Raw genomic sequence first — 19,433 nt, 5'->3', positions numbered from 1 at the left:
ACAATCTCCTTCCAGCATGACACATTGGCAGCTATGAGATCTAAGATTTTACATTCTTGTAAAGCTGCGATGCAAATGACAGTTTCTCTGTTTGACTCGCTTCAGTAGAAATGTTACCGTGCCAGGGAAAGGTTTAAGCTGACATGCAGTGCCATGGTGAAAGTCCTGTTTGTTCACTGACTTGGTGTGACCCTGTCCTCATGCTACCCCTCTTCAGTCTCCATCACTGACCTCCTGTATCTGCCCCTCCCTCTGAGGTCTATAAAGGGCCCTGCTGCAGCCGTCTGCTTCACGTGTCCCCGCACCATGAAGGGACCACCCGCCCTGGCTGCAGCCGTCTGCTTCACGTGTCCCCGCACCATGAAGGGACCACCCGCCCTGGCTGCAGCCGTCTGCTTCACGTGTCCCCGCACCATGAAGGGACCACCCGCCCTGGCTGCAGCCGTCTGCTTCACGTGTCCCCGCACCATGAAGGGACCACCCGCCCTGGCTGCAGCCGTCTGCTTCACGTGTCCCCGCACCATGAAGGGACCACCCGCCCTGGCTGCAGCCGTCTGCTTCACGTGTCCCCGCACCATGAAGGGACTACCCGCCCTGCTGCTGCTGCTGTGCTGCACGGCTCTGCTCTGCAGCGCTGCTCCAGCTGTGGGGCCGGTGACCTGCCGCGAGGATGGAGGTGCTGCGGCGGCACGGATGGCTGCACATCACATCGACGAGAACCACGACCATGGCTACAAGTTCAAGCTGAGTGAGATCAAAGGCAGCAAAGTGGAACAGGTACAAATAATCAGCATTACTCAAAAGACCTACTTTCTTTAGTGAAGTATGGACGTTCAAGCAGTTATCTTGAGACACATACTGTAAAGTGCAAATGTTAGCACTGTTGATAAAAGAAAAAGTGTAAAATCAGTGTGAAAACATATTTGAAGAACACAAAAAACTCAACATTATCATCCTAACGTGTGTTTTTTCTGTTTTGAGGGTTAGAGCAGTTTCAAGAAGGACAGCATAGTGACTAAAGGTTGCTTCAGCAAACAGAACTCTGTAAACATGTCTGTGATGTGTTCTGGTCCTGATCCATGTATTGATTCAGTTCTGCTGTGACTGAGAGAGGAAGGCAAGTTGATTTATAAAGCACCTGTCAACACAAGGCAATTCAAAGCAGCGGCAAAAAGAAAAGTCTTCTTGCTGGATTTCAAAGTAGTCAGAGTTGCAGCGGACCTGCAGGTTTCTGGGAGCTCCAGATGTTTGGAGCATCATAACTGAACGCTGCTTCACTTTTAGTCAATCTAAGCCAGTGGTTCTCAAACTTTTTCTGTCCGGCCCCCCCTTTGGAGAAAAAAAAGAAGTCGGCCCCCCAACACATATAGTCAGGCTCAGTGGCGGCGCCAGAGATTTATTTTGGGGGTGCTGTGGGGTATCTGACGTTTCATAGAGGGTGCTCAAACATTTAGGGTTTCCCATTAATGTCCCGGGCGCTACAGAGGAATGTTCTACTGCAACACACACACACACGCACGCACACACACGCACACACACACACACACGCACGCACGCACGCACGCACGCACGCACACACACACACGCACGCACGCACGCACGCACGCACGCACACACACATGCACGCACGCACGCACGCACACACACACACACGCACGCACGCACGCACGCACGCACGCACGCACACACACACACACACACACACACACACACACACAACTTTAATGAAACACAGAGACCCAGACGTAATAGTATCATATTATTTTCGAATCAATAATCTTTGAAATTATGATTTTTTTTAATGACCATTGTTCCTCCTGGTCTCTCGCGCCCCCCCTGTCATGCCTCTGCGCCCCCCACTTTGAGAACCACTGATCTAAGGTGACAGGAAATGCTCTGTTTTGGTTTATAACATACAGTTAAGCACACACACACTCTTTTATGATCATATAGGTTCACCAAACTTAATTATAAATGGAAAGAATGAAGCAAAGAAAGTGGAAACCATAAGCACATTCAGGCAGTAGGCGTATAGACTCACACTTAGCATTAGCCCACAGAGCAGTGCAGTTTACAGAGAACTCACATTTTAATCCAGCTGGAAATCCCTCATTTTAAATGTAATAGTAATCTGATTAGGTCTTTTTTATGTAACTGTAAGGGAATACAGTTACCTTTTTCTTTTTATGTATCGTAATGACGTAATCCTGTTGCATGTAATCCCTTAATCCCCAAGCCTGACAACGTTACAGGTTGGATTCCAGCGCCTTCATCGTGCGTCCTAACACCTCTTGGATGTCCAGAGTTTGTATGTGCACTGTTAAATAAAGACAACACACATGTTTACGGATGAAGAGTTATATAATAATTAGGGCTGTCAGTCGATTAAAATATTTAATCGCGATTAATCGCAAATTAATCGCACATTTTTGATCTGTTTTAAATGTACCTTAGAGGAATATTTTCAAGTTTTTAATACTGTTATCAACATATGAGTGGACAAATATACTTTATGCTAATGTTTATTATCATTTGAACAATGACAAATATTCTCATGAATATTAAACACAACAACCTGTGTGTGTGTGTGTGTGTGTGTGTGTGTGTGTGTGTGTGTGTGTGTGTGTGTGTGTGTGTGTGTGTGTGTGTGTGTGTGTGTGTGTGTGTGTGTGTGTGTGTGTGTGTGTGTGTGTGTGTGTGTGTGTGTGTGTGTGTGTGTGTGGATCGTTGGAGCTATGTGCAACTCAAGGCATATGCTCGAACGGGAGCTGCCTGGACGCTGCAATCATGTTGCGCACTATCCGTGCTGAGTGTGCTGACTTCTCGTACAATGTCCCACTGTCTGGCTTCCTGCATAAAGTCAAGTGCTCGGCGCAGTTGTGGCGAAATGTCGCTCCTCTGTTTTAATTTAAACAGCTCCTTATATCCGTTAGCGCAGCTAGCTAGCACCAGATGCTAACAACAACAATGCACGTAAGGTCTCTCTCTCGCTCGCTCGGGCCACACATACACACACCCTCCCGGTCCTCCCAAAGGCCAGTCGGTGCCTGCCGGTGAGCGTGGAAGTGTGGTCTGCCACAAGCGGGCGGCAGGAGCGGGGCTGTCAGCATCAGCTTGTAGATGGTGTTTTAAACTCGATGCTCTGAAACTACGGGGCGGCCGAGGACAACAAATACACATGCGTTATTCGCGTTAAAATAATTAGTGGCGTTAATTTTTTTTTGCGTTAACGCTGCGTTATTAACGCGTTAACTTGGCAGCCCTAATAATAATGCATTACGTTCAGATCAAAAAGTCTGACCCCCTGCAATCTGTAATGACTTACTAAAAAATGTGGTGAAAGGAATGAAATGTGTGTTTAAGCGGTTTCTCACAAAATGCAGCAGAATATTATAAAATGTTATTTTTATTACAAAATGAAGATATTTTACATATTTATTTGAAAAAAGAAAAGACCGGCTGCTGGTCCGAGCTCTGTTTCTTACTTATCAGTGTTACAACCACCAAAGAAAGCATTTCTGAAATGTTCAAAGCCGATCAAATTAAATCATTGAATTAACGGAAGAAAACCTATCCATTTATATTCCATTTTTTCTTTAAAATATTTGTGACAAAGATAAAATAGTGAGATATTAAAGGTTACCTATTATGCAAAATGCCCCTTTTGATGTGTTTTATACATAAATATGTGAAAGGAGACTCACAAAGTGTCAGACATACAACCCTCTCTCTTTTCCTCCTCATCTCTAAAAACGGCAGCACAACGGAGCTGATCCAGATTAGCTGCAGTCATGACGACATTACTAACATGTGGACTGGCTTTCCATTGACCTCTGCCGGTAGAGTAGATACTCTTCTCTTCAAAGACTCAGAGCTCACTGCTAGCATGCGGAAAGGGGCGTGGCCAGCAAAAGCTCAGCTTTTATTTGAAGCTACTGACCCAGAATCAGCACTTTGGAAACAGGGCGGAAAAAGAGGGGTATGGGGCATTTTGTATGGATATGGCCCAATAATATATTGTTCAAATATAGCATAATAGGTGAGCTTTAAAATAGGGATATTTCATCATAAATAAAACAGTCCTGTTTTATTATGTGCTCACTAAACAAAATGTTCATATTGTACATTTCCAAAAGCTCCATATCATCTCACTAAGTTCTGCCACACCACCCTGCTACTCCGCTCCCTTCATTGGCTTCTTTGGATAAAAGTATCATCTAAATGGAAATGAAATGTGACTTACACTGTTTGCAGGTCCATGGCGGCTGTAAAATCCAGCTGCAGTTGGACCTGATGGAGACAACGTGCCACAACATCAACCCGATGCACTTTGAGGACTGTGTGATCCGCGATGTGACGGACTGGGTAAATGTTGGATCAGTTACTCTTTAGCCAAATTGTGTCTCGTTCATGTACGGCCAGATTGACGTATGGTTATTGGTTATGTGAGGTCTGGACAGAACAAGCGCTGTGTTTCTCTGTAGGAGGTGATGGCTAACTGCTCCGTTAGCATGAGTGTGAGAAGTGGTGACGCCAGAGTCACAAATTACCATTGTGACACGCGAAAAGGTGGGTCTCTGTCATGCAATACACGCAACAGCACATTGATAATGGACACTTTGCCTGAAACCCTCAACTCTGGAAAGGGTTTCTCCTTTTAGATGATTGTTTTCTTTGGGGGCGGGGGGAGGGGAGCAAGGAGTAAGACATGCAGGAATCGAACCCTGTATATTGCAATGCAACCAATCGCTCAGGAGGCGCTATTCATAATATCTCCATATGACTACCATAGAGTTACAGTTGGGAAAACTATTGGTTATGACAGACACATAATTGTGTGTGTGTGTGTGTGTGTGTGTGTGTTTAGTGTTAACACACCGTGAGATGGCGGGCATCTGCCCTGACTGCTCCCATCTGATCTCACTTCATGACCCTGATGGTATGAAGTCCGTAAAAGAAGCTGTGCAGATAGTCAACGGGAACACCAACAACCAGAACTACTTCATCCTGAAGGACGTGGGACGGATTGTAATTGGGGTATAGAATACACACACACACACACACACACACACACACACACACACACACACACACACACACATACCATGTATACATCACTTCAGGGGACATTACATTGACCTACATGCATTTCCTGGAGACTTATCCTAACCTTAACCATAACCAACACATGCCTAACCCTAACCCTAACCCTAACCCTAACCAATGACCGGTGGACCATCGGGCAGAGGGAGAGGGCAGAAACATCATGGATCCAGAAACTAGGGACAACCACACCCAGGGGACTCAACGACGCCTAAGACGTATCTCCTCTGGATCCTCCCTCTCCTCTGCCCACCAGTCCCAGGGATGATCTGACCTACTCATCCTCCTTGGCCCATGGACCCCAACACCAACAGACACCCTCACAACACCCATCCACGGACCCCTAGGCCAGTGCAACATAATCCCACACCGGAGTACATAACCCTACCTCTAACCCAAACCTAACCCTAACCCTAACCCTAACCCTAAACCTAACCAAGTCTTCACCCTAAAATTAATGATTCCCCTCATGGGGACCTCCAATTTGTCCCCATAAGGGAGGCGAGTCCCCACATGTGACTGTTTACACACACACACACACACACACACACACACACACACACACACACACACACACACACACACACACACACACACACACACACAGTATGTATTGTAGCCTCATGCAGTGCTATGTCCTCCTCTCTCAGTCGATACTGGGGAGTAACTTGTTCTACGCGGCTGCGATTGCCCTCGTGGAGTCCCATTGCCCAATGGGATCCAGCATCCTTCCTGAGGTCTGCAGACCCCTCTGCCCTGATCGAGCTGTGAGTACAACTCGTACGAATAGAAGACACACTTTGACATGTAATCACTGCATTTGCAAGAAACTATCAGTTGAAGACAAGTTTTACTTCCAGTTGAAATGCTACTGAACACAACACATGATCTCACTGACTTGGTCTATAGGTTACCTTGACTCACACTATCCTTTTGAAGTAAGCTAATAGTGTAATTATTACAACAAATGGTGCCAACATACCGGTACATCTCAAGAACAACAACATATGGAAATAGGTCTAAGAATGTTTAACTTTATGACCAACACATCAGGGTTTCCGTTAGCCGGTAATTACCGGGTTTTATCTGGTAAAATGTATTAAAAACCGGTAAATTCAAAACCTGCCGGTCAAAATGTCTGGTAATAATTAGGGAGGCTCCGATAGATCGGCCGCCGGTCATTATCGGCCGATATTCACTCTTAATAGTTTGATCGGTGCTCTCTATAAAGGCCGATCAGGAGAGCTGGATCTGATCGATATGGACATAAACGCGAGTGAAGTATAACCGGACCCGAGAGAGAGATCAGATCAGCTGCTGAGTCAGACCGAGACACGCAGCTCTGCATGATCACCTGAAGCCCCGCCCACTGTTTAGCGAGCTGCATGAGAAACTGACGGGCTGTCAGGAGAGAGAGAGGGAGAGGGAGAGAGGGGAAAAGAGAGCATCCGTTTCTCCCGTGTTATTATTCAAAGTTAATGTAAACTTTTGAATAATGTACGTTATCTACTACAAGTAGTTTGTTTGAATGTAATAATTATGTTGTTTGTTGTTTGTTGAATCATTTATTGAAAAATGAATCTGAATTGTTCGATCTGTTACGATTATAAACTGAAGCAATATAAAAATGAGCCCCGTGAACTGAGTTTTAAACATCAGCATATCCGCTCATAGTCCGGTAATTACCTGCTAACGGAAACTCTGCTACACAACTCTTATTATTATTATTGAAATATGACCGGTAATTTTCAAATGTGTCCGGTAAAATAAATTCTGCCCGGACATTTGACCGGCGAGAAAAAATCCTAGCGGAAACCCTGCAACACATGTAATGTCATGTGACCAACGTTATGATTGACATTGTTTCCCCTGACTACTTTCCGTCGAGTCACAGACGGTAAGTCATGCAACAGACTTAGTTTCTTGTGTGCAACGTGATATCATGTTACCGACTTTCAGTCATGTGACCAACTTTATATGACGTGATCGACTTCATGTCATGTTACCGACTTTATGATGTTTCACATACGTTATGTCGTGTGACCAACATTATATTACGCGACAGACATTATTTAATGTTAACAATATTATGTCGTGTTCCGAATTTCTCTCATGTTACCAACTTTATATCGTTTGACCATTGTAATGTTAAGTGACCGAAATGATGTTGTGGGACAAACGTTATATCATGTGACAAACATTTTGCCATGTGACCAACGTTATGTAATGTTACCAACCTAATGTCATGTGACCGACTGTGTATTGACTTTGATATCATGAGATCGACTTCATGCCATGTGAAGGATTTGTTCATGTTACCGACACACTGTCATGTGACCTCTATACATCAAGCGACAGTGTTGCTCACTGAGATAATTGTCTCTCTCTCTTTGAAGCGCCATGCTTTCTGCCATTCAACTTACTTAATATCCAAGGGACTCGATTCTGTTCAGTGCGATTACTACCCTCCAAAGGTGAGTCCGCATTCTACACATAAACGCTCATAATACTGTCCATTCGATCTATATCTATTATTGATCAATTGTGTGACCAGATATCTGTGCAGAGATCAGAGATGGAGGAAGTACTCTGATCCTTTACTTACTAAAAAAGAAAATACTACAGTCCAAAAATATTCCATCACAAGGAACATTCCTGCTTTCAAAATGCCACTTCAGTCAAAATACAGAAATATCTTTAGCGAAATATACTTACTGTATACCTACTTAATGTGCAAAACTAAAGCGTTCACAGTATTGTATTATTATGGAGTACCAAAGAGATTCACCAATAGATTCGTAAAAGAGCATTTTAATGTTGTAATTTGTTAGTCTGGAGACAATATAGACACTGGGTGAATAGTAACACAGTACTGCATCATATCATAGCAGAGTATTATGTGTATTCACTTAGTAACTGTGAGTGTTAAATAAATGGAGGGGAGTAAAACATTTGCCTAAAATAAAATGAAAAATACTCAAGCAAAGCAAAGTCATGTCAAAACAGTACTTTTGGTACTTGAGTGAGTATACTTAGTTACTGTCATGACTGGCAGCATTTCACTGACTCTGTTGGGTCTGCTCTTAACAGAACTCTACTGCCCTCGGCGATGGTGAGCAGGAGCCCATATGTAGCCCCGGAGATGCTGTGAGGCTTCCTCCCCCCCCTGCTGTTTGTTATTGTCGCCGTCCTCAAGAAGAAAGGCCACTCCACTCATTCCACTGCCAAGGATCGGATGCAGAGATCCACCCCATTTGCCCCTGGCCCCGTCCAAAGGAAAAATGTATTTGTTACCGACTTTAAGACTTGTAAAACAGTCTGTAATGTAATATGTGGGAAATTAGAAAGTCTTTAAACATATTACAAAATAATGTCCAATAAACAATCATGGTTTCAATCATGGGGTGCAGCTTCTTCTTTCACTGAACTGCCTGAGCAGCCGTTTGGGTTGTTTTTAAAACTTTTTATTTTAGTTTTTTATCAACAAACAGCCAGACAGACAACGCAATATCAGTTGTCAAACAAGTTAGGATGATAACAGTGTGATTTGAGTCCGACAGGATAAAAAACAAAGTCAGAATCTAAAGGCTCTGAGTCTAAGTCCATTATTAATACCATAATGCAATTTAGAGATCAAATAATGTGTATAAATGGAACAAAAAGACCAAGTATATCAAATAAAATAAAATAAACAAAGCACTTGTTGGTCAGTCAGCCGCCCGCTAATCACAGTTTAACACCGCAGGTCCACCTCCCTATTGTACGGAGACATCCGGCATGTCCACCTCCCTATTGTACGGAGACATCCGGCAGGTCCACCTCCCTATTGTACGGAGACATCCGGCATGTCCACCTCCCTATTGTACGGAGACATCCGGCATGTCCACCTCCCTATTGTACGGAGACATCCGGCATGTCCAGCTCCCGTATATACTTGTAGAAGGGGTTCCACATCTTGTGGAGTTTCCCCAAGGAGCCCCTCACTATCCACCTTATTTTCTCGAGTTTGGCTGAATTTAGGACTTCTTTTAACCACGAGGTGTGTGAAGGGGATGTTGGAGACTTCCACATGAGCAATATCAGGCGTCTGGCTAGTAAGGTAACAAAGGCTATGAAGGCTGTCTCCAGAGAAGAGAGTGGGCATGTGGGTGGGGTCACACCAAGCAGTGCGGTCATGTGGGTGGGGTCACACCAAGCAGTGCGGTCATGTGGGTGAGGTCACACCAAGCAGTGCAGTCATGTGGGTGGGGTCACACCAAGCAGTGCGGTCATGTGGGTGAGGTCACACCAAGCAGTGCAGTCATGTGGGTGGGGTCACACCAAGCAGTGCGGTCATGTGGGTGGGGTCACACCAAGCAGTGCGGTCATGTGGGTGGGGTCACACCAAGCAGTGCGGTCATGTGGGTGGGGTCACACCAAGCAGTGCGGTCATGTGGGTGGGGTCACACCAAGCAGTGCAGTCATGTGGGTGGGGTCACACCAAACAGTGCGGTCATGTGGGTGGGGTCACACCAAGCAGTGCGGTCATGTGGGTGGGGTCGCACCAAACAGTGCGGTCATGTGGGTGGGGTCACACCAAGCAGTGCGGTCATGTGGGTGGGGTCACACCAAACAGTGCGGTCATGTGGGTGGGGTCACACCAAGCAGTGCGGTCATGTGGGTGGGGTCACACCAAACAGTGCGGTCATGTGGGTGGGGTCACACCAAGCAGTGCAGTCATGTGGGTGGGGTCACACCAAGCAGTGCGGTCATGTGGGTGGGGTCACACCAAGCAGTGCAGTCATGTGGGTGGGGTCACACCAAACAGTGCGGTCATGTGGGTGGGGTCGCACCAAACAGTGCGGTCATGTGGGTGGGGTCACACCAAGCAGTGCGGTCATGTGGGTGGGTCACACCAAACAGTGCAGTCATGTGGGTGGGGTCACACCAAACAGTGCGGTCATGTGGGTGGGGTCACACCAAACAGTGCGGTCATGTGGGGTGGGGTCACACCAAACAGTGCGGTCATGTGGGTGGGGTCACACCAAGCAGTGCGGTCATGTGGGTGGGGTCACACCAAGCAGTGCAGTCATGTGGGGGTCACCAAACCAAGCAGTGCAGTCCATGTGGGTGGGGGGCACACCAAACAGTGCGGTCTGTGGGTGGGGTCACACCAAACAGTGGCAGTCATGTGGGTCGGGGGTCACACACCAAACAGTGCGGTACATGCTGGGTGGGGTCACACCAAACAGTGCGGATCATGTGGGTGGGGTCACACCCAAACAGTGCGGTCATGTGGGTGGGTTCACACCAAGCAAGTGCTGGTCATGTGGGTGGGTCACACCACAGCAGTGCGGGTCATGGTGGGTGGAGGGTCACAACCAAACAGTGCGGTCATGTGGGTGGTGTCACACCAAGCAGTGCAGTCATGTGGGTGGGGGTCACACCAACAGTGCGGTCATGTGGGTGGGGTCACACCAAACAGTGCAGTCATGTGGGTGCGGGTCACACCAAACAGTGCGGTCATGTGGGTGGGGTCACACCAAGCAGTGCGGTCATGTGGGTGGGGTCACACCAAACAGTGCGGTCATGTGGGTGGGGTCACACCAAGCAGTGCGGTCATGTGGGTGGGGTCACACCAAACAGTGCGGTCATGTGGGTGGGGTCACACCAAACAGTGCAGTCATGTGGGTGGGGTCACACCAAACAGTGCAGTCATGTGGGTGGGGTCACACAAAACAGTGCGGTCATGTGGGTGGGGTCACACCAAACAGTGCAGTCATGTGGGTGGGGTCACACCAAGCAGTGCAGTCATGTGGGTGGGGTCACACCAAACAGTGCGGTCATGTGGGTGGGGTCACACCAAGCAGTGCAGTCATGGCATTAGGAGTGACCGGTTTTCCAGTGATTTCTGACAGTGATCTGAAGATGTCAGTCCAATAAGAGTGTGAGACCGGACAAGACCAGAACATGTGTGCGTGACTCGCCGGTGCTTGTCTACATCTGTCACAAGTTGGGTCCACCTCCTTATATATTTTAGAGAGCCTGAGCTTAGTGAAGTGTGTGCGATGCACTACTTTGCACTGAATCAGTCCATGTCTAGCACAAATAGAAGATTTGTGTACATTAGCGAGTTCTTTTTCCCAGAGTTCTTCAGAAATCTCCTCCCCAAGATCTGTTTCCCAAAGAGATGTAATGGAGTTCAGGGTAACCAAAGAAAGAGAGTAAATCTGAGCGTAAATACACGTCATCATTCCCTTCAGAGTAGGTAACGGCCTCAGGAGTACGTCTAGCGGCGAATCAGCTGGGTGATTAGGAAACTGAGGAAATCTATTATTAACAAAACTGCAAATCTGTAGATACCTGAAGAAATGTTGCCTGTAGTGCAAAGTTATCAGATAGCTGTTGGAAAGAGGCAAATGTGTTGTGAACATAAAGGTCTTTGAATGTTTTAACGCCTTGGTTAAACCAAATAGTAAAGGCGCCATCTACTAAGGATGGAGGAAACACATGGTTTGCAGTTAAAGGGGCTAGTGTAGATGGAGATGAAAGAAACGTCTGAACTGATACCAAATGTTCAAGGTTGCTTTGACAATTACATTTTTAGTGTAAGCAGAGGAGGGGGTCTTAATGAGAGAGTGAGCCAATGCTGAGAGAGATACTGGACTACAGGAAGCAGCCTCCATTTCAAGCCAAACAGAGAGTGCTGTGAGTCAGACTGCAGCCAGGCCTGTATTATTCTCAGGTTTGTAGCCCAATAATAGAACCTCAAATTCGGCAGAGCAAGTCCACCCCGCGCCTTTGGTCTCTGTACAAATTGCTTGCGTATCCTTGGGGTTTTCTTGTTCCACATAAAGTTAGAAATAATAGTGTCAGTTTTACGAAAAAAAGTTCGAGGTAGGAAAATGGGCTTTGAAATAAATATAGAAATTTGGGGAGTGTATTCATCTTGATAGAGTTAATTTGGGCAACCAGAGACAGATTTAACACTGACCAGCGGTCGAAGTCTTCCTGTACGCGGGACAGAAGGGGGGCAAAATTAGCTTTATAAAGATCTTTAAACGTATCGGTCACCTGGATCCCGAGGTAAGTGAAGCTGTGTAGTGCAGTTTTAAATGGTAGACTATGTAGAGGGAAGTCACGCGGCGCTCTATTTAAAGGGAACAATTCGCTTTTACTTAAATTGAGTTTATAACTGGATACAGCACCAAATGAGCTAAGGATAGAGATAGCTGCAGGGACCAGAGATGTTCACAAGTCTTTTTTTTGCAAGTCCAAGTCAAGTCTCAAGTCTTTGGTCACGAGTCCAAGTCAAGTCTCAAGTCTTTGTGGGGTGAGACTTGATCAAGTCTCAAATCTTTGGTCACGAGTCCAAGTCAAGTCTCAAGTCTTTGTGGGGTGAGACTTGATCAAGTCTCAAATCTTTGGTCACGAGTCCAAGTCAAGTCTCAAGTCTTTGTGGGGTGAGACTTGATCAAGTCTCAAGTCTTTGTGGGGTGAGACTTGATCAAGTCTCAAGTCTTTGGTCACGAGTCCAAGTCAAGTCTCAAGTCTTTGTGGGGTGAGACTTGATCAAGTCTCAAGTCTTTGGTCACGAGTCCAAGTCAAGTCTCAAGTCTTTGTGGGGTGAGACTTGATCAAGTCTCAAGTCTTTGGTCACGAGTCCAAGTCAAGTCTCAAGTCTCTAAAAAATAAAAGTCTCATGTCTCTTCTGGTTGTAATAAGCCTTCTATTGTCTGCTGCTATCCAGTCTGTTAAGAATACTGCACAGCTATATCTAAGACATTCAAAGCATTTACTGTATTATTATCACTCCTATATCTATTAGCATACAGTATCAGTACTGATTAGTTGTTTGTTATATGATCACTTTAAACAGGCTATTGCAATATGAGGACAAACATCACACTTTAGCTAAATGCAAACAACTTATAAGCAAAACACTTCAGAATCAGAAATCAGTATCACAAATACTTTATTAATCCCCCGCAGGGAAACTGTGTTAAAAGTACTTCAAAGTAAACATTTGTTCTGTGCCATTTGCAACTAAAAAACTATTGCTGCAATATTATCTGAAATATACTGAACTGGTGATATTAAAACATGACCTGTTCCAAAAGAGATATCTACCATTAACACCATTTACCAGCCAGATGCTGGTAAATCATGCAAGTGGCTGGTTCTGTATGTTGCACGCACCAGCCAAACATAACAATGGCAATCTATTGAGTGGCTGGTAACATTTCAACATGAGGCTAGGCTAGCCATTTGGCCAGTGGACACAAATGTTAAAATGTGACCTCTGCAACCGTATTGTTTAATTACACTGGGTCTCTAATGACATCTTTTAAGTCTACTATAAATAAACATATTCCTCTATCCTCTCACTCAAACCCAGTGTAATGGTAACCTGATAAACCTGTAACATGAACGTTACGTGGTCAACAATAAACCTGTAACCTGCCTATAAACCGACAGATGTATTTATGTATGTAACTATGTATTTTTCTACGTTTAACGTTAGCCAGTAGATGGTGGCAGCGGAACGTAATGATTAACGTTACCGACCTTTTTTATGTCATGTCAAGAGTTGGATGTCAACGCCACTCAACGCAAACAAGTGTGACAAGCAAACATTCACTCATCTTTTCAAATATTCAGTTACAAAGCTAGTAGCAAGCTAAGTTAACATTACATAGCTGATGCTGAGCTAAACATGTTTGCTAACCGTCCATATGCGTTAATGTGACTGACCTCTCCGGGTGAGTTTTCAAGTGCCTGATGACATTTGACGTTGTTGCACCAGCATCCTTGATTTTAATATTGCAGACTTTGCAGTGTGCGCTCCTTTTGTTGGTGCCGCCGGCGTTTTGTTCGAAGTTGTTATAGTTGAACCTAATTACAAGCGGTACAGCTGCAGGTGTGCCGCCGGTCGCCATGGTGTTACCATGATGTTAATGTTAATGTTAAAGGTGGGGTAGGTAAGTTTGAGAAACCGGCTCGAGATACACTTTTTGTTATATTACATTACATTGCATTTAGCTGACGCTTTTATCCAAAGCGACTTACAATAAGTACATTCGACCAGGAAGACACAACCTTGAAGAAAACAGAATCATATAAGTATATCAGGTTTCATAGAGCCAAACATTTCAAGTGCTACTCAACTGGCTTTAGGTAAGCCAGTCCTTTATTAGTATAAAAGTGCTTCGTTAATAGTTCTAACGCTGGAAGTGGAGTCGAAAGAGATGAGTTTTCAGTTTGCGCCGGAAGATGTGCAAGCTATCTGCCGTCCTGATGTCAATGGGGAGCTCATTCCACCATCTTGGAGCCAGGATAGCAAACCCACGTGTTTTCGCCGATGGGAACTTGGGTCCCCCTCGCAGCGAGGGCGCAACGAGTCGTTTGGCTGATGCAGAGCGTAGTGCACGCGCTGGGGTGTACGGTTTTAACCATGTCCTGGATGTAGGAAGGGCCAGATCCATTCGCAGCATGGTAAGCAAGTACCAGTGTCTTGAAGTGGATTCTAGCAGTTACCGGAAGCCAGTGAAGGGAGCGGAGGAGCGGAGTGGTGTGTGGGAACATTTAGGAAGGTTGAAGACCAGACGAGCCGCTGCATTCTGGATGAGCTGCAGAGGTCGGATGGCACATGCAGGTAGACCAGCCAGGAGGGAGTTGCAGTAGTCTAGGCGTGAGATGACGAGAGCCTGGACCAGAACCTGAGTCGCTTTCTGAGTCAGCTGGGGACGTATCTTCCTGATGTTGTAAAGCGTGTATCTGCAGCAGCGGGTTGTAGCAGCGATGTTTGCAGTGAAGGACAGGTTGTTATCTAGGGTCACACCCAGATTCCTTGCAGTCTGAGTCGGGGAAACAACTGAGGTGCCGATGTTGATTGTCAGGTCAAGAGTTGGACAATCTTTTCCCGGGAGGAAGAGCAGCTCAGTCTTGTCAAGGTTGAGCTTGAGGTGGTGAGCAGACATCCACTGAGAGATGTCAGCTAGACAAGCAGAGATGCGTGCGACGACCTGGGTCTCTGAGCGGGGAAAGGACAGAATTAATTGGGTGTCGTCAGCGTAGCAGTGGTAAGAAAAACCATGCGGGCTAATGACTGATCCGAGCGAGTTTATATTCCATGGAATGCTCTTAACATCCCGATAGCCGGCCCGGCTAAAGTAACTGGATGGCCTACCTGCCTGTCAGCCTTCCATCGGGGCACAAACGTATCTCGTGCCCTCATTGGTCATGTGCGCGTTGGTGTGTGTTGGAGGAGGGGCTCTGTGAGGAAGTGGCAGATTTTCTCCGGTTGTGTATTTTCAAATTCTAGCGATCTCGAGCCGGTTTCTCAAACTTACCTACCCCACCTTTAATACGCCAAAAATAGAAAACACAATGATTGTTCACGAGTCCCAAAACACGAGTCCAAGTCGAGTCCGAAGTATTTTGAGCAGGAGTCCAAGTCAAGTCTGAAGTCTCTGTGTGTGCGACTTAAGTGCGACTCGAGTCCGAGTCACAAACTCGAGTCCCCATCTCTGGCAGGGACAGATACAGATAAGTTAGAGACATAAAGAAGAAGGTCATCCGCGTAAAGAGAAGCTCTCTGTTCTACCCCATTTCTGAAAATACCTCTAATGCGGGGGTCACAGCGAAGAGCGATGGAGAGGGGCTCAATAGCTAAGGCAAATAAGAGAGGGCTCAAGGGACAACCCTGCCTGGTGGAGCGGTGGAGAGGGAAATATTCAGAGTGCGTATTATTCGTTCTCACTGAAGCTAGGGGAGAGGAGTACAATAGCTTCACCCATGAGGTAAAGTTCTTTCCAAAGCCACATTTCTCCAAGGTGTGAAAAAGATACCTCCACTCCACACGATCAAATGCCTTTTCTGCATCTAAAGATATCACAGCTTCAGGTACAGAATTTGCGGAAGGTTGGTAGATTGTGTTAAAAAGTCGTCTTAAGTTAAAAAATGAATGCCTATTTTTGATGAAGCCGGTTTGATCTGGAGAGATAATGGTTGGTAACACGGTTTCCAAACGTAAAGCGAGCATTTTAAACAGTAATTTAAAATCCACATTTAACAAGCTGATTGGTCGGTAGGAGGAGCATGCAAGGGGATCCTTATTCCTTTTTAAAATGAGGGAGATAGAGGCCTGATTAAGCGTTGGGGGTAAACTAGTTGAATTAAATGATTCACTAAACATATCTATCAAAACAGGGGCTAATTTCTGTTGAAACTTCTTGTAAAATTCCAGTGGATAACCGTCCGGCCCCGGAGATTTTCCGCCTTGCATCGATGCAATAGCAACGGAGCGTTCGACAGCAGTTACTGGCTTCTCCAAATCCTCAGTCATATCAGGATGTATCAAAGGGACTTCGAGGGTGGTAAACATTTTTTCCAAATCCTGCGTGTCTGAGCTGGTTTCAGATGCGCATAACGAAGTATAATAGTCTCTAAACTCATCATTGATTCTTTGGGGATCGATCGTAATGTCCGAGGATGTTTGGATTCTGGGAATCTGGTAAGAGGCAACATTCTGTCGTAATTGATGCGCCAGTAATCTGCCAGCTTTGTCACCCTGTTTGTAATAATTACTTCTAGCCTTAAGAAGAAGTGCAGCAGCCTGGTCTGCGGTCAGCGTATTACATTCCGATTGAAGAATGAGGCGTTCCTTATACACATCTGTAGTTGGTGAAACGGAATAGAGGTCATCCAGTTGAGCAACGCGCCTCGTTAGTTCAGTTAGTCTCTCTCTTTTCTGTTTCCTCTCATGGCTAACATAGGAAATAATTTGCCCTCTAATATAAGCTTTCAATGTCTCCCATAACACAGATGCAGAAATGTCCGGAGTCTTGTTAGTGCTAAGAAATATGTCAATGTGGTTGGAAATCAGCTCTGTAAAATGTTCATCCGAAAGCAAATGTGTATTTAAACGCCATGGGGTTTGCGTGCGTACAGAACCCTTAAATCTGATACTCATTACGACAGGGGCATGACCAAAATAACTGTAGTTTCATATGAACAGGAGCTCACGGAAGGGAGAAGTCTGTCATCTACCATAAAGTAGTCTATCCGAGTGAACGTATGGTGAACATGGGAAAAAAAGGAGTATGCTTTACCGGTGGGGTTAAAGAAGCGCCAGGGATCCGTTATTGCAAACTCACTCATGAAGTCTCTGATCGTCTTAGCAGACCCCGAAGGCGTAACAGTCTTCTTGGAGGAGCGGTCCAGCTGTGGGCTAAGCCAACAATTAAAGTCACCACCAAAGATAAGGAAGTGTGAGGACATGTCAGGAAGGTTAGAAAAGAGCTGCCGAAAAAAATGCACATCATCCCAGTTCGGGGCGTACACATTCACAAGTAGAACAGGGGTGTCATATATCATGCCAATAACAATCAGGTATCTGCCATTCGGATCAGAGACCATCCGAGTAAAAGCAAAGGGAACTGATTTGTGTATCAAGATAGCAACTCCTCTAGACTTGCTGATAAATGATGAATAGTAAGCATGTCCAATCCATCCATTCCTAAATCTAGAAAAAACAGATGGTTTGAAGTGTGTTTCTTGAAGATAAATCACTTGAGCACCCAAATATTGAAGGTGGCGCATGACCCTGGTGCGCTTAACTGGGGAGTTCAGTCCCCTGCAGTTCCAACTAGTAAACTTAAGGGCGCTCCCATCAGGGTGTTGAATTAACCTGGGCTGGACCATTTAAAGATAAAACGGAAATATGAAGGACCGGCAGCACAACCAACAAAACAAAGTGCAATGATGAATACAATAAAAACAAAAAAATAGAACATAAAACATACTGTACAAGAGAATAACACGAAACATACAGAACCCAGCTCCCCAGCCCTCCCCAGCCCTCCCCAGCCCACCCCACCCCAGCACAGCGATCTCCCCAAACAAGATGCCACGTGCAAAACACAAACTAATAACTAGGCCTAAACCTAAACGCTCCAAGGTAGCCTTAGACACAATTGCGCTACCTGAGATAAAGTGACATATTAAGAATTAATAAATGTACATTGTACAAACCACTGTGTATAAGTTACCCATAATTAAACTAACAACCAGAGTAAAGAGGTATCGTGTGCAAAAATAAACACCAATGCTAGTATTTATATATATTCTCTTAATTGTATTTTTATTATTTATCAGATCTCGGTCACGTGGACCGGGCAAGGCACTTGGGAAATGTAGTCCACAATATTGTCAACACACTCTAGCGATCTCCAGCTGAAGAATGAACGACCATCATAACTGTTTTCAAACAGACCCACTGTAGGATAGGCAGTCTATTTACAGTTCTTATTAACAAAGTCAGTGGCCACCGTAGGATTCTCAAACCTGTGTGACGTTCCATTCGGCATGGTACATTTTGAGAGTTGCCGGGAAGAGGAGACCAAACTTCACATTTGGGTAGGAATGTAGAGTGCGCTTAACTGGGACAAAAGCAGCTCGCTTCTTGGCAACGGAGGATGTATAGTCCGGGGAAATGGAGATCCTCTTGCCGTTGTAGAGAAGAGGAGAGGATTCACCAGCCCGCTGCAGGATCTGGCTCCGGATATGAAAGAAGTGTACCCTTACAACAATGGGCCGAGGTAAGGTCCCTTCCTTGGGTCTCTCTCGCAGGGTCCGATGGGCACGGTCAAGTAGAGGCTTCTCGTCCAGCTTGAGCAAGTCCCGGAGCAACTGCGCAACGAAATCAGTGGCACAGGCTTCCTCCAGTCCCTCCGGAATACCCATCACACGCAAATTATTCCTCCGCGATCTGCCCTCAAGATCCTCACATTTGTCATCCAAGCGTTTCACTTGTGAAGTTAGCATGTCAACTGTAGCTTCCAGCTTGTCTATCCGAGTGCTGTGGTCAGTGGCAGCTTGCTCCAGATCTCGGATCGTGGCTTCGTGTGCCTCTGCTGCGCGCTGAAGTGGTTCAACTGAGCTCTTCAGTTCTGGTCTCACAGACAATATTTCAGAGTGCAGACTCGCGGCCGATGCATCAATTTTCCTGAATGTCATTCTTGAGAGATTCCATCATTGACTGACTGACTGCAGGCAGGCAGGCAGGCAGGCAGGGAGGCAGGCAGGCAGGCAGGCAGGCAGGCAGGCAGGCAGGCAGGCAGGCAGGCAGGCAGGCAGGCAGGCAGGCAGGCAGGCAGGCAGGCAGGCAGGCAGGCAGGCAGGCAGGCAGGCAGGCAGGCAGGCAGGCAGGCAGGCAGGCAGGCAGGCAGGCAGGCAGGGAGGGAGGCAGGCAGGGAGGCAGGCAGGGAGGCAGGCAGGCAGGGAGGCAGGCAGGCATGACCCCCGATAATATGATATTGGGGGTCATGCAGAGTAATTATATAATATTA

At 46.0% G+C, this 19,433-nt stretch overlaps 1 protein-coding gene across 1 annotated transcript; it reads left to right on the top strand.

The window, feature by feature from the left end:
- Positions 1 to 288: 288 nt before the first annotated feature.
- LOC117554536 (alpha-2-HS-glycoprotein-like) lies at positions 289 to 8,500 on the top strand. The gene is made up of 7 exons (XM_034228961.1): positions 289 to 777; positions 4,255 to 4,365; positions 4,485 to 4,569; positions 4,868 to 5,037; positions 5,754 to 5,870; positions 7,500 to 7,577; positions 8,194 to 8,500. Exons 1-7 carry the CDS (start codon positions 307 to 309, stop codon positions 8,404 to 8,406), a joined length of 1,245 nt encoding a protein of 414 aa, XP_034084852.1. The 5' UTR covers positions 289 to 306; the 3' UTR covers positions 8,407 to 8,500.
- Positions 8,501 to 19,433: the final 10,933 nt, after the last annotated feature.

Source organism: Gymnodraco acuticeps, unplaced genomic scaffold (genome assembly GCF_902827175.1).
Source record: "Gymnodraco acuticeps unplaced genomic scaffold, fGymAcu1.1, whole genome shotgun sequence".
Classification (NCBI taxonomy): Eukaryota; Metazoa; Chordata; class Actinopteri; order Perciformes; family Bathydraconidae; genus Gymnodraco; species Gymnodraco acuticeps.
This window is presented reverse-complemented; position numbering and strand designations above follow the sequence as displayed.

What these genes read in the sequence shown, in the direction of transcription:
- LOC117554536 (XM_034228961.1), top strand. Translation starts at nt 307, where the DNA reads ATGAAGGGACCACCCGCCCTGGCTGCAGCCGTCTGCTTCACGTGTCCC. An exon ending in CCCTCTGCCCTGATCGAGCT is followed by an intron (nt 5,871 to 7,499) that starts GTGAGTACAACT and finishes CTCTCTTTGAAG; the next exon opens with CGCCATGCTTTCTGCCATTC. An exon ending in GCGATTACTACCCTCCAAAG is followed by an intron (nt 7,578 to 8,193) that starts GTGAGTCCGCAT and finishes TGCTCTTAACAG; the next exon opens with AACTCTACTGCCCTCGGCGA.